Below are 16,329 nucleotides of genomic sequence, written 5' to 3'. Positions count from 1 at the left end.
ACTAATAGTGATACTACTACTACTACTAGTAATACTACTACAACTACTTATAATACTAATAGTAATATTACGACTACTACTACTACTAATAGTAATACTGCTACTAATAGTAATACTACTACTACTAATAGTGATACTACTACTACTACTACTACTAGTAATACTACTACAACTACTTATAATACTAATAGTAATATTACTACGACTACTAATTATAATACTAGTAGTAATACTACTACTACTAGTAATACTACTACTACTAGTAATACTAATAGTAATATTACTACTACTACTAATTATAATACTAGTAGTAATACTACTACTAATAGTAATACTGTTACTAATAATAATACTACTATTACTACTACTACTTCTAAAATATAAATAATAATAGTAATACTACTACTACTACTAACAGAAATACTACTACTACTACTACAAATAGTAATACTACTACTAATACTAGTACTACTACTAATTATATATAGTAATACGAATAGTAATACTAGTAATACTACTGCTACTACTACTAGTAATACTACCACTACTAATAATAGTAATACTGCTACTACTCCTAATACTAGTACTACTACTCAGTATAATACTAATAGTAATACTTCTACTAGTATAAGTATTACTACTACTACTACTAATGGTAATACTTCTACCTCTACTACTATAATATAATACTAGTAGTAATACTACTATAATACTAGTAGTAATACTACTGCCACTACTAGTAATACTACTACTACTACTACTGTGACAAATAGTAATGCTACTACTGCTACTAATAGTAATACTTCTACTACTGCTAATACTAGTAATACTACTACTTCCACTACTAATAGTAATGCTACTACTACTACTACTTAGAATAGTAATACTACTACTACTGCTTTGAATACTACTACTACTACTACTAATTATATGTATAATGGCAATAGTAATACTATTACTCCTAATATAATTAGATATACTACTACTACTGGCATAATTTCTGCTACAAATAGTAATACTGCTACTTATAGTAAATCTACTACTACTACTACTGCTGCTAATAGTAATACTACTACTACTGCTACTAATAGTAATACTACTACTACTGCTACTAATAGTAATACTGCTACTGATAGTAATTCTACTACTAATAGTAATAATACTACTACTACTACTATTAGTAATACTGCTATTAATTGCAATACTACTTCTACTACTACAAAAAGTAATACTACTACTACTACTACTGCTACTAATAGTAATACTGCTACTGATAGTAATTCTACTACTAATAGTAATAATACTACTACTACTACTATTAGTAATACTGCTATTAATTGCAATACTACTTCTACTACTACAAAAAGTAATACTACTACTACTACTACTACTACTACTTCTACTAATAGTAATACTGCTACTGCTACTGACTACTACTACTACTACTAATAGTATTACAACTACTACAACTAAAATAATACCATGACTAGAAATACTACTATTACTAATATAAATACTACCACTACTTCTAATAGAAATACTACTACAACTAAAAGTAATACTACTACTACTACTGCTACTATTAGTAATGCTACTACTCCTAAAATAAATACTACTACTACTAATAGTAATACTACTACTAATAGTAATACTGCCAGTAATAGTAATACTACTACAACTAAAAGTAAAACTACTACTGCTACTATTAGTAATACTTCTACTACTCCTAATATAAATTCTACTACTACTGCTACTAATAGTAATACTGCAACTAATACGACTACTACTGCTACCACTGCTTCTAATACTACTACTACTACGACAACTACCACTAATAGCAATACTACTACTAATAGTAATACTGCTAGTAATAGTAATACTAGTACTACTAATAGTAATACTACTACTACTAATAGTAGTACTACTACTAATAGTAATACTGCTAGCAATAGTAACATTACTACTACTACTAACAGTAATACTACTACTACTAAAAATAATAATAATACTACTACTAATAATACTACTAGTAATACTACTACTAATAGTAATACTACGACTACTAATAGTAATACTACTACTACTACTACGAATACTGCTACTAATGATAATACTACTACCAATAGTACTAATACTACTACTACTAATAGTAATACTACTACTACTTCTACTAATAGTAATACTACTACTACTACTAATAGTAATACTACTACTAATGGAAATATTACTACTACTACTAGTAATAGGAATACTACTACTACTATTACTACGAATAGTACTACTACTACTAATAGTTATACTACTACTACCACTACTAATGGTAATACTACTACCACTACTAATAGTAATACTGCTACTAATAGTAATACTGCTACTAATAGTAATACTACTACTACTAATAATAATACTGCTACTAATAGTAATACTACTACTACTACTAATAGTAATACTACTACTACTACTACTAATAATAATAATAATAATAATACTGCTACTAATAGTAATACTACTACTACTACTACTAATAGTAATACCACTACTACTACTACTAATAATAATAATACTGCTACTAATAGTAATACTACTACTACTACTACTAATAGTAATCCTGCTACAAATAGTAATACTACTCGTACTACGACTGCTATTAACAGTAATACTGCTACTAATAGTAATACTGCTACTACTAATAGTAATACTACTACGACTTCTAATTATAATAATAATAGTAATACTGCTTCTACTACTACTGGTAATACTACTCATACTACTACTACTGCTAATACTACTCGTACTACTACTACTGCTATTAACAGTAATACTGCTATTAATAGTAATACTACTACTACTAATAGTAATACTACTACTAATAATAGTAATACTACAACTACTAATAGTAATACTGCTACTACTAATAGTAATACTACTACGACTTCTAATTATAATAATAATAGTAATACTGCTTCTACTACTACTGGTAATACTACTCGTACTACTACTACTGCTATTAACAGTAACACTGCTATTAATAGTAGTACTACTACTACTAATAGTAATACTACTAATACTAATACTGCTACTAATGGTAATACTACTACCAATACTACTAATACTACTACTACTAAATGTAAGACTACTACTACTTCTACTAATAGTAATACTACTACTGCTACCAATAGTAATACTACTACTGCTACTACTAATAGTAATACTACTACAAATGGCAATATTACTACTACTACTACTACTAATAGCAATACTGCTACTAATAGTAATACTACTACTACTAATAGTACTACATTTACATTTTTACATTTAAGTAATTTAGCAGACGCTCTTATCCAGAGCGACTTACAAATTGGTGAATTCACCTTCTGACATCCAGTGGAACAGCCACTTTACAATAGTGCATCTAAATCATTAAGGGGGGTGGTGAGAAGGATTACTTATCCTATCCTAGGTATTCCTTGAAGAGGTGGGGTTTCAGGTGTCTCCGGAAGGTGGTGATTGACTCCGCTGTCCTGGCGTCGTGAGGGAGTTTGTTCCACCATTGGGGGGCCAGAGCAGCGAACAGTTTTGACTGGGCTGAACGGGAACTGTACTTCCTCAATGGTAGGGAGGCGAGCAGGCCAGAGGTGGATGAACGCAGTGCCCTTGCTTGGGTGTAGGGCCTGATCAGAGCCTGGAGGTACTGCGGTGCCGTTCCCCTCACAGCTCCGTAGGCAAGCACCATGGTCTTGTAGCGGATGCGAGCTTCAACTGGAAGCCAGTGGAGAGAGCGGAGGAGCGGGGTGACGTGAGAGAACTTGGGAAGGTTGAACACCAGACGGGCTGCGGCGTTCTGGATGAGTTGTAGGGATTTAATGGCACAGGCAGGGAGCCCAGCCAACAGCGAGTTGCAGTAATCCAGACGGGAGATGACAAGTGCCTGGATTAGGACCTGCGCCGCTTCCTGTGTGAGGCAGGGTCGTACTCTGCGGATGTTGTAAAGCATGAACCTACAGGAACGGGCCACCGCCATGATGTTGGTTGAGAACGACAGGGTGTTGTCCAGGATCACGCCAAGGTTCTTAGCGCTCTGGGAGGAGGACACAATGGAGTTGTCAACCGTGATGGCGAGATCATGGAACGGGCAGTCCTTCCCCGGGAGGAAGAGCAGCTCCGTCTTGCCGAGGTTCAGCTTGAGGTGGTGATCCGTCATCCACACTGATATGTCTGCCAGACATGCAGAGATGCGATTCGCCACCTGGTCATCAGAAGGGGAAAGGAGAAGATTAATTGTGTGTCGTCTGCATAGCAATGATAGGAGAGACCATGTGAGGTTATGACAGAGCCAAGTGACTTGGTGTATAGCGAGAATAGGAGAGGGCCTAGAACAGAGCCCTGGGGGACACCAGTGGTGAGAGCGCGTGGCGAGGAGACAGATTCTCGCCACGCCACCTGGTAGGAGCGACCTGTCAGGTAGGACGCAATCCAAGCGTGGGCCGCGCCGGAGATGCCCAACTCGGAGAGGGTGGAGAGGAGGATCTGATGGTTCACAGTATCGAAGGCAGCCGATAGGTCTAGAAGGATGCGAGCAGAGGAGAGAGAGTTAGCTTTAGCAGTGCGGAGCGCCTCCGTGATGCAGAGAAGAGCAGTCTCAGTTGAATGACTAGTCTTGAAACCTGACTGATTTGGATCAAGAAGGTCATTCTGAGAGAGATAGCGGGAGAGCTGGCCAAGGACGGCACGTTCAAGAGTTTTGGAGAGAAAAGAAAGAAGGGATACTGGTCTGTAGTTGTTGACATCGGAGGGATCGAGTGTAGGTTTTTTCAGAAGGGGTGCAACTCTCGCTCTCTTGAAGACGGAAGGGACGTAGCCAGCGGTCAGGGATGAGTTGATGAGCGAGGTGAGGTAAGGGAGAAGGTCCCCGGAAATGGTCTGGAGAAGAGAGGAGGGGATAGGGTCGAGCGGGCAGGTTGTTGGGCGGCCGGCCGTCACAAGAAGCGAGATTTCATCTGGAGAGAGAGGGGAGAAAGAGGTCAGAGCACAGGGTAGGGCAGTGTGAGCAGAACCAGCGGTGTCGTTTGACTTAGCAAACGAGGATCGGATGTCGTCGACCTTCTTTTCAAAATGGTTGACGAAGTCATCTGCAGAGAGGGAGGAGGGGGGAGGGGGAGGAGGATTCAGGAGGGAGGAGAAGGTGGCAAAGAGCTTCCTAGGGTTAGAGGCAGATGCTTGGAATTTAGAGTGGTAGAAAGTGGCTTTAGCAGCAGAGACAGAGGAGGAAAATGTAGAGAGGAGGGAGTGAAAGGATGCCAGGTCCGCAGGGAGGCGAGTTTTCCTCCATTTCCGCTCGGCTGCCCGGAGCTCTGTTCTGTGAGCTCGCAATGAGTCATCGAGCCACGGAGCGGGAGGGGAGGACCGAGCCGGCCTGGAGGATAGGGGACATAGAGAGTCAAAGGATGCAGAAAGGGAAGAGAGGAGGGTTGAGGAGGCAGAATCAGGAGAAAGGTTGGAGAAGGTATGAGCAGAGGGAAGAGATGATAGGATGGAAGAGGAAAGAGTAGCGTGGGAGAGAGAGCGAAGGTTGGGACGGCGCGATACCATCCGAGTAGGGGCAGTGTGGGAAGTGTTGGATGAGAGCGAGAGGGAAAAGGATACAAGGTAGTGGTCGGAGACTTGGAGGGAGTTGCAGTGAGGTTAGTGGAAGAACAGCATCTAGTAAAGATGAGGTCGAGCGTATTGCCTGCCTTGTGAGTAGGGGGGAAGGTGAGAGGGTGAGGTCAAAAGAGGAGAGGAGTGGAAAGAAGGAGGCAGAGAGGAATGAGTCAAAGGTAGACGTGGGGAGGTTAAAGTCGCCCAGGACTGTGAGAGGTGAGCCGTCCTCAGGAAAGGAGCTTATCAAGGCATCAAGCTCATTGATGAACTCTACGAGGGAACCTGGAGGGCGATAAATGATAAGGATGTTAAGCTTGAAAGGGCTGGTAACTGTGACAGCATGGAATTCAAAGGAGGCGATAGATAGATGGGTAAGGGGAGAGAGAGAGAATGACCACTTGGGAGAGATGAGGATCCCGGTGCCACCACCCCGCTGACCAGAAGCTCTCGGGGTGTGCGAGAACACGTGGGCGGACGAAGAGAGAGCAGTAGGAGTAGCAGTGTTATCTGTGGTGATCCATGTTTCCGTCAGTGCCAGGAAGTCGAGGGACTGGAGGGAGGCATAGGCTGAGATGAACTCTGCCTTGTTGGCTGCAGATCGGCAGTTCCAGAGGCTACCGGAGACCAGGAACTCCACGTGGGTCGTGCGCGCTGGGACCACCAGATTAGGGTGGCCGCGGCCACGCGGTGTGGAGCGTTTGTATGGTCTGTGCAGAGAGGAGAGAACAGGGATAGATAGACACATAGTTAACAGGGTACAGAAGAGGCTACGCTAATGCAAAGGAGATTGGAATGACAAGTGGACTACACGTCTCGAATGTTCAGAAAGTTAAGCTTACGTAGCAAGAATCTTATTGACTAAAATGATTGAAATGATACAGTGCTGCTGGAGTAGGCTAGCTGGTAGTGGCTGCGATGTTGACACTACACTAATCAAGTCGTTCCGTCGAGTGTAATAGTTTCTACAGTGCTGCTAGCTGGCTAGCTAGCAGGTTGATTGCGTTAAGTTACTTTAAAAGAACGACAATAGCTGGCTAGCTAACCTAGAAAATCGCTCTAGGCTACACAATTGTCTACTACTACTACTACTAATAGCAATACTACTACCATCAATAGTCATACTACTACTAATAGTTATACTACTACTACCACCACTAATGGTAATACCACTACCACTACTAATAGTAATACTACCACTACTAATAGTAATACGACTACTACTAGTGATACTACTACTACTACTAATAGTAATACTACTACAACTTCTAATTATAATAATACTAGTAATACTGCTTCTACTACTACTAGTAATACTACTCATACTACTACTACTGCTATTAACAGTAACACTGCTACTAATAGTAATACTACTAGTACTAATAGTAATACTACTACAACTTCTAATTATAATAATAATAGTAATACTGCTTCTACTACTACTAGTAATACTACTCATACTACTACTACTGCTATTAACAGTAACACTGCTACTAATAGTAATACTACTAGTACTAATAGTAATACTACTACTACTAGTAGTAATACTGATACTAATAGTAATACTACTACTACTAATAGTAATACTACGACTACTACTACTACTACAAATAGTAATATTACAATACTACTTCTAATTATAATAATAATAGTAATACTGCTTCTACTACTACTGGTAATACTACTCGTACTACTACTGCTATTAATAGTAATACTGCTACTAATAGTAATACTACTAGCACTACTACTACTGCTAATTATAAATATGTGTTGCTGGTATTGTTCCTGAACACTACCAACTGAGCTGCCTCCCATGTTGGCTGATGTTTTTCCTCAAGGAATATTCATGATTGTCTGTACAAGGTTTGAAATATTGTTGATGGGAAAGTTTCTCTTACAAATGTGTTTGTCCTCAGCTGTCCTTCCAACACTGGATGGAGGGGGAACCCAACAACTACAACGGCGTGGAGTCCTGTGCTGAGATGAGGAACTTTTACTTTGATGAAGAGGGATCCTGGAACGATGTAAACTGTGAGGACTACAACGACTGGCTGTGTGAGATCCCTAAAGGTAATGTAATGTATGGAGTCTCTCAAAATGAATAAAGAAAACATTTAATTGAAAAAGAAAAAAGAAAATCTGAAAATAACAAATAATTAAAGAGCATCAATAAAATAACAGTAGCGAGGCTATATGGGGCTACCGAGTGGCGCAGCGGTCTAAGGCACTGCATCTCAGTTGCCATACCAGGTGTTGATGCATCTTGCTCTTGGTGGTGCATCTGTAGAACTTTTTGAGGAGCCGAGGATCCACCTTTTCAGCCTACTGAAGGGAAGAGCAGTTGTCGTGCCCTCTTCATGACTGTCTTGGTGTGTTTGGACCATGATAGTTTGTTGGTGATGTGGACACCAAGGAACTTGAAGCTCTCAACCTGCTCCACTACAGTCCCATCGATGAGAATTGGGGCGTGCTTGGCCCTCCTTTTCCTGTCGTCCACGATCATCTCCTTTGTATTGATCACGTTGAGGGAGAGGTTATTATCCTGGCACCACACTGCGAGGTCTCTGACTGTCGGTGATCAGGCCTACCACTGTTGTGTCATCAGCAAATTTAATGGTGTTGGAGTCATACTTGGTCATACTTGGCTTTCGTGGGTGAACAGGGTGTACAGGACGGGACTGAGCCCGCACCCCTCAGAGGCCCCTGTGTTGAGGATCAGCGTGGTAGATGTGTTGTTACCTACCCTTTCCATCTGGGGGCGGCCCGTCAGGAAGTCCAGGATCCAGTTGCAGAGGGAGGTGTTTAGTCCCAGGGTCCTTAGCTTAGTGATAAGCTTTGAGGGCACTATGGTGTTGAACCCTGAGCTGTAGTCAATGAATAGCATTTTCATGTAGGTGTTCCTTTTGTCCAGGTGGGAAAGGGCAGTGTGGAGTGTGATTGAGATTGCTTCATCTGTGGATCATCTGTGGATCTGTTGGGGCGGTATGCAAATTGTAGTGGGTCTAGGGTGTCTGGGATAATGGTGTTGTGAGCCATGACCAGCCTTTCAAAGCACTTCATGGTTATAGATGTGAGTGCTGCGGGTCGGTCGTCATTTAGGCAGGTTACCTCTGTGTTCTTGGGCACAGGCACCATGGTAATCTGCTTGGAACAGGTTTCATCCTGGTAATCCGTCTGGCCCTGCGGCCTTGTGAATGTTGACCTATTTAAAGGTCGTTCTCACATCGGCTACGGAGAGCATGATCACACAGCCGTCCAGAACAGCTGGTGCCCTCATTCATGCTTCAGTGTTGCTTGATTCGAAGCACACATAAAAGTAATTTAGCTCGTCTGGTAGGCTCGCATTATTGGGCAGCTCGCGGCTGTGATTCCCTTTGTAGTCTGTAATAGATTGCAAGCCCTGCCACATCCGACGAGCATCGGAGCCGGTGTAGTGGAATTCAATCTTTGTCCTGTGTTGATGCTTTGCCTGTTTGATGGTTCATTGAAGGGCATAGCGGTATTTCTTATAAGTTTCCGGGAAAGAGTCCTGCTACTTGAAAGCGGCAGCTCTACCCTTTAGCTCAGTGCAGATGTTGCCTGTAATCCATAGCTTCTGGTTGAGGTATGTATGTACTGTGGGGACGACGTCGTCGATGCACTTATTGATGAAGACATTGACTGATGTGGTGTACTCTAATGCCATCGGAAGAATCCCAGAACATTTTCCAGTCTGTGCTAGTAAAACAGTACTGTAGCTTAGCATCTGAGTCATCTGAACACTTCCAAATTGAGCGAGTCACTTCCTGCTTAAGTTATTGTTTGTAAACAGGAATCAGGTGGATAGTTATGATCAGATTTGCCAAATGGAGAGTGAGGGAAATCTTTGTATGTGTCTCTGTGGGTGGAGTAAAGGTGGTCTAGTGTTTTTTCTTCTTCTGGTTGCACATGTAACATGCTGGTAGAAATGAGGTAAAACTGATTTGTTTCCCTGCATTAAAATCTCCGGCCACTAGGTGCGCTGCCCATGAGGTTGTGGTCAAAAGTGCAACACTATAAAAGGAAGACATTCAGGATGTAGCGCCTCTGTCTGTGGGACGGAAGTATTTTAGTCGACCTCACGTGCATGATTAGTAATCTTACTGGGACCAGAAGGCTTTAGCTTGGTGAGCTAACACAGTCTTCTCTCTCCTCCTGTCTTCTACATTCTCCTCCTCTTTTCTCTGTGGCATTACAGGAGTGACCCCACTACCTCCTCCCAACAACACCATCCCTGGTAAGTCCCCTTGACAGTACCTATCCCATAGCTCCCAGGACTCACTGGAAAATATTGGCAAGTGTTGATGAGTTGTCTATCACTCTTAAATTAATGAATAAATGAATGAGCTCACCACATTAAAAGTATAAATATTTTGAGGATGCATTGCGGTATGCTAGTATGAACTTTGGAACGCAGTCCAAAAGCCCTCTGACAAGTCCCCTCTCGAGACCGAGCAGAAAAGTCCCCTCTAGAGACCGAGCGGACAATTCCACTCGAGAGAGCAAGCACACAAGTCCCCTCGAGAGACCAAGCAGACAAGTTCTAGAGAGGACTAATCTGTTTGGTCTCTAGAGAGGACTAATCTGCTTGGTCTCGAGAGGACTAATCTGCTTGGTCTCTAGAGAGGAATAATCTGCTTGGTCTCTAGAGAGGACTAATCTGCTTGGTCTCTACAGAGGACTAATCTGCTTGGTCTCTAGAGAGGACTAATCTGCTTGGTCTCTAGAGAGGATTTATCTGCTTGGTCTCGAGAGAGGACTAATCTGCTTGGTCTCTAGCGAGGACTAATCTGCTTGGTCTCTAGAGAAGACTAATCTGCTTGGTCTCTAGAGATGTTATGTACTTGAGTGAAGACCCAAAAGCGGTTTAACAGAAACAGAGTTCTTTTAATGAAAAAACAGGAATGGCATAGATCCTCTTCCGACGTTGTCAATGGCACAATAGACTACCCGCAGAGAGGGCGACAAATGAAACATAAAGTCCCTCTGATGAATAGCTGGGTAGCGGCGACAGGCTGCAGGTCGCTCTGGGTCCGTGCGGGTCACAGAGGAACGGTGGTAGCTGATCACACGTAGCATATGATGAACTGGACACGGTGCAAACAAAAGATAGTTAGTAGTGTACAGGATGCACCTGCCAGGCAGACTCCGACAGGATAGGACTAGGAGGAAGCAAACGAGACGATAGCTTGCTTCTGGCATGAGAAACACAAACGAGAATCTGACACCGAAAGTAGCAGGAACAGAGAGAAATAGAGACCTAATCAGTGGGAAAAAGGGAACAGGTGGGGAAAGGGTGAACGAGCTAGTTAGGGGAGATGAGGAACAGCTGAAGAAGGAGAGAAAGAGAAGGTAACCTAATAAGACCAGCAGAGAGAGACAGAGTGAAGAGAAAGGACAGGAACAGACATAATAAGACATGACAGTACCCCCCCCCCCCCACTCACCGAGCGCCTCCTGGCGCACTCGAGGAGGAAACCTGGCGGCAACGGAGGAAATCATCGATCAGCGAACGGTCCAGCACGTCCCGAGAGGGAACCCAACTCCTCTCCTCAGGACCGTACCCCTCCCAATCCACTAGGTACTGATGACCACGGCCCCGAGGACGCATGTCCAAAATCTTACGAACCCTGTAGATAGGTGCGCCCTCGACAAGGATGGGGGGGGGGGGGACGAGCGGGGGCATGAAGAACGGGCTTAACACAGGAGACATGGAAGACCGGGTGAACGCGACGAAGATATCGCGGGAGAAGAAGTCGCACTGCGACAGGATTAATGACTTGAGAAATACGGAACGGACCAATGAACCGCGGGGTCAACTTGCGAGAAGCTGTCTTAAGGGGAAGGTTCTGAGTGGAGAGCCATACTCTCTGACCGCAACAATATCTAGGACTCTTGGTTCTACGCTTATTAGCGGCCCTCACAGTCTGCGGCCTATAACGGCAAAGTGCCGACCTGACCCCCTTCCAGGTGCGCTCGCAACGCTGGACAAAAGCCTGAGCGGAGGGGACGCAGGACTCGGCGAGCTGAGATGAGAACAGCGGAGGTTGGTACCCGAGGCTACTCTGAAAAGGAGATAGACCGGTAGCAGACGAAGGAAGCGAGTTGTGGGCGTACTCTGCCCAGGGGAGCTGTTCTGACCAAGACGCAGGGTTACGAAAAGAAAGACTGCGTAAGATGCGACCAACAGTCTGATTGGCCCGTTTGGCTTGACCGTTAGACTGGGGATGGAAGCCGGACGAGAGACTGACGGAAGCCCCAATCAAACGGCAAAACTCCCTCCAAAATTGAGACGTGAACTGCGGGCCTCTGTCCGAAACGACGTCTGACGGAAGGCCATGAATTCGGAAAACATTCTCGATAATGATCTGAGACGTCTCCTTAGCAGAAGGGAGCTTAGCGAGAGGAATAAAATGAGCCACCTTAGAGAATCTATCGACAACCGTAAGAATAACTGTCTTCCCCGCTGATGAAGGCAGTCCGGTGATAAAATCTAAGGCGATGTGAGACCACGGTCGAGAGGGAATGGGAAGCGGTCTGAGACGGCCGGCAGGAGGAGAGTTCCCAGATTTAGTCTGCGCGCAGACCGAACAAGCAGCGACAAATCGACGCGTGTCACGTTCCCGAGTGGGCCACCAGAAACGCTGGCGAATGGAAGCGAGCGTACCCCGAACGCCGGGGTGGCCGGCTAACTTGGCAGAGTGGGCCCACTGAAGAACGGCCAGACGAGTAGGAACGGGAACGAACAGAAGGTTCCTAGGACAAGCTCGCGGCGACGGAGTGAGAGTGAGTGCTTGCTTTACCTGCCTCTCAATTCCCCAGACAGTCAACCCGACAACACGCCCCTCAGGGAGAATCCCCTCGGGGTCGGTGGAGACCTCAGAAGAACTGAAGAGACGAGAGAAAGCATCAGGCTTGGTGTTCTTTGAGCCCGGACGATAAGAAATAACGAACTCGAAACGAGCGAAAAACAGAGCCCAACGAGCCTGACGCGCATTAAGTCGTTTGGCTGAACGGATGTACTCAAGGTTCCTATGGTCAGTCCAAACGACAAAAGGAACGGTCGCCCCCTCCAACCACTGTCGCCATTCGCCTAGGGCTAAGCGGATGGCGAGCAGTTCGCGATTACCAACATCATAGTTACGTTCCGACGGCGATAAGCGATGAGAAAAAAAAAACGAGCAAGGATGGACCTTGCCGTCAGAGAGGGAGCGCTGAGAAAGAATGGCTCCCACGCCCACCTCTGACGCGTCAACCTCAACAACAAACTGTCTAGAGATGTCAGGTGTAACAAGAATAGGTGCGGATGTAAAACGATTCTTGAAAAGATCAAAAGCTCCCTGGGCGGAAACGGACCACTTAAAGCACGTCTTAACAGAAGTAAGGGCTGTGAGGGGAGCTGCCACCTGACCGAAATTACGGATGAAACGACGATAGAAATTCGCGAAGCCAAGAAAGCGCTGCAGCTCGACGCGTGACTTAGGAACGGGCCAATCAATGACAGCCTGGACCTTAGCGGGATCCATCTTAATGCCCTCAGCGGAAATAACGGAACCGAGAAAAGGAACAGAGGAGGCATGAAAAGTGCACTTCTCAGCCTTCACATAAAGACAGTTCTCTAAAAGGCGCTGGAGGACGCGTCGCACGTGCTGAACATGAATCGGGAGAGACGGTGAAAAAAATCAGGATATCGTCCATGTAAACGAAAACAAAAATGTTCAGCATGTCTCTCAGGACGTCGTTAACTAGTGCCTGAAAGACAGATGGAGTGTTAACGAGGCCGAAAGGAAGAACCCGGTATTCAAAGTGCCCTAACGGAGTGTTAAACGCCGTCTTCCACTCGTCCCCCTCCCTGATGCGCACGAGATGGTAGGCGTTACGAAGGTCCAATTTGGTGAAAAACCTGGCTCCCTGCAGGATCTCGAAGGCTGAAGACATAAGAGGAAGCGGATAACGATTCTTAACTGTTATGTCATTCAGCCCTCGATAATCCACGCATGGGCGCAGGGACCCGTCCTTCTTCTGAACAAAAAAAACCCCGCTCCGGCGGGAGAGGAGGAGGAGACTATGGTACCGGCGTCGAGCGATACAGACAAATAATCCTTGAGAGCCTTACGTTCGGGAGCCGACAGAGAGTATAATCTACCCCGGGGGAGTAGTTCCCGGAAGGAGATCAATACTACAGTCATACGACCGGTGTGGAGGGAGAGAAGTGGCCTTGGAACGACTGAACACCGTGCGCAGATCGTGATACTCCTCCGGCACCCCTGTCAAATCACCAGGCTCCTCCTGTGAAGAAGAGACAGAGGAAACAGGAGGGATAGCAGACATTAAACAGGTCACATGACAAGAGACATTCCAGGATAGGATAGTATTACTAGACCAATTAATAGAAGGGTTATGGCGAACTAGCCAGGGATGACCCAAAACAACAGGTGTAAAAGGTGAACGAAAAATTAAAAAAGAAATGGTTTCGCTATGATTACCAGAGACAGTGAGGGTTAAAGGCAGCGTTTCACGCTGAATCTTGGGGAGAGAACTACCATCTAAAGCGAACAAGGCCGTGGGATCCCTTAACTGTCTGAGAGGAATGTCATGTTCCCGAGCCCAGGTCTCGTCCATAAAACAGCCCTCCGCCCCAGAGTCTATCAAGGCACTGCAGGAAGCAGATGAACCGGTCCAGCGGAGATGGACCGGAAAGGTAGTGCAGGATCTTGAAGGAGAGACCTGAGTAGTTGCGCTCACCAGTAGCCCTCCTCTTACTGATGAGCTCTGGCTTTTACTGGGCATGAGGTGACAAAATGACCAGCGGAGCCGCAGTAGAGACAGAGGCGGTTGGTGATTCTCCGTTCCTTCTCTTTGGCCGAGATGCGGATACCCCCCAGCTGCATAGGCTCAGCACCCGAGCCGGCGGAGGAGGGTAGCAGTGATGCGGAGAGGGGGGCAACGGAGAACGCGAGCTCCTTTCCACGAGCTCGGCGACGAAGATCAAACCGTCGCTCTATGCGAATAGCGAGAGCTATTAAGGAGTCCAGGCTGGAAGGAACCTCCCGGGAGAGAATCTCATCTTTAACCTCGGCGAGGAGACCCTCCAGAAAACGAGCGAGCAAAGCCGGCTCGTTCCAGTCACTAGAGGCAGCGAGAGTGCGAAACTCAATAGAATAATCCGTTATGGATCGATTCCCCTGACATAGGGAAGACAGGGCCCTGGAAGCCTCTTCCCCAAAAACAGAACGGTCAAAAACCCGTATCATCTCCTCCTTAAAGTCCTGATACTGGTTAATACACTCAGCCCTCGCCTCCCAGATTGCCGTGCCCCACTCACGCGCCCGTCCGGTAAGGAGAGAAATGACGTAGGCGATGCGAGCTGTGCTCCTGGAGTAAGTGTTGGGCTGGAGAGAAAACACCACATCACACTGAGTGAGGAATGAGCGGCACTCAGTGGGCTCCCCAGAGTAACACGGCGGGTTATTGATCCTGGGCTCCGGAGACTCGGAAACCCTGGAAGTGGGCGGTGGATCGAAGTGGAGTTGGTGAACCTGTCTTGTGAGGTCGGAGACTTGGGCGGCCAGGGTCTCAACGGCATGTCGAGCAGCAGACAATTCCTCCTCGTGTCTGCCTAGCATCGCTCCCTGGATCTCGACGGCGGAGTGAAAAGGGTCCGGAGCCGCTGGGTCCATTCTTGGTCAGATTCTTCTGTTATGTACTTGAGTGAAGACCCAAAAGCGGTTTAACAGAAACAGAGTTCTTTTAATGAAAAAACAGGAATGGCATAGATCCTCTTCCGACGTTGTCAATGGCACAATAGACTACCCGCAGAGAGGGCGACAAATGAAACATAAAGTCCCTCTGATGAATAGCTGGGTAGCGGTGACAGGCTGCAGGTCGCTCTGGGTCGGTGCGGGTCACAGAGGAACGGTGGTAGCTGATCACACGTAGCATATGATGAACTGGACACGGTGCAAACAAAAGATAGTTAGTAGTGTACAGGATGCACCTGCCAGGCAGACTCCGACAGGATAGGACTAGGAGAAAGCAAACGAGACGATAGCTTGCTTCTGGCATGAGAAACACAAACGAGAATCTGACACCGAAAGTAGCAGGAACAGAGAGAAATAGAGACCTAATCAGAGGGAAAAAAGGGAACAGGTGGGGAAAGGGTGAACGAGCTAGTTAGGGGAGATGAGGAACAGCTGGAGAAGGAGAGAAAAGAGAAGGTAACCTAATAAGACCAGCAGAGAGAGACAGAGTGAAGAGAAAGGACAGGAACAGACATAATAAGACATGACAAGAGAGGACTAATCTGCTTGGTCTCTAGAGAGGACTAATCTGCTTGGTCTCTAGAGAGGACTAATCTGCTTGGTCTCCAGAGGGGACTTAATTGCACATAATTTATATTATTTTCTAACCCTGTCTAGAGTATAATGTGACAGAGGATGGCTGGCTGGAGTATGGAGGCTCTCAATATTACTTTAATACTGAGAGGCTCGCCATGGAGAATGCCAGACACTACTGTCAGCAGAGGCATGGGGACCTTGTTGTTATCAACGGACTAACAGAAAATACATTTCTGTGGAAAAAGGTAAACACCTATAGTTTCGCTATAGTCCTGCCTTCAAACACATTGGCAGAGCTATATACACAAGTGGTGTATACTGCTTAGGCCAAAATACT

The 16,329-nt window shown here is 45.2% G+C and overlaps 1 protein-coding gene across 1 annotated transcript in view; it reads left to right on the top strand.

The window, feature by feature from the left end:
* Positions 1-16,329, top strand: part of LOC135558307 (macrophage mannose receptor 1-like) — a 67,458-nt gene that overhangs the window by 27,090 nt on the left and 24,039 nt on the right. Inside the window, exons 15-17 of the mRNA XM_064992031.1 lie at positions 7,554-7,707; positions 9,854-9,892; positions 16,074-16,237. Of these exons, the coding sequence (XP_064848103.1) occupies positions 7,554-7,707; positions 9,854-9,892; positions 16,074-16,237 (357 nt within the window). The remainder of the gene's footprint in view (positions 1-7,553; positions 7,708-9,853; positions 9,893-16,073; positions 16,238-16,329) is intronic.

The sequence above is a fragment of the Oncorhynchus masou genome, chromosome 17, assembly GCF_036934945.1.
Source record: "Oncorhynchus masou masou isolate Uvic2021 chromosome 17, UVic_Omas_1.1, whole genome shotgun sequence".
Lineage (NCBI taxonomy): Eukaryota > Metazoa > Chordata > Actinopteri > Salmoniformes > Salmonidae > Oncorhynchus > Oncorhynchus masou.
The sequence above is the reverse complement of the archived record's forward strand: the minus strand, read 5'-3'. Positions and strand labels throughout refer to the sequence as shown.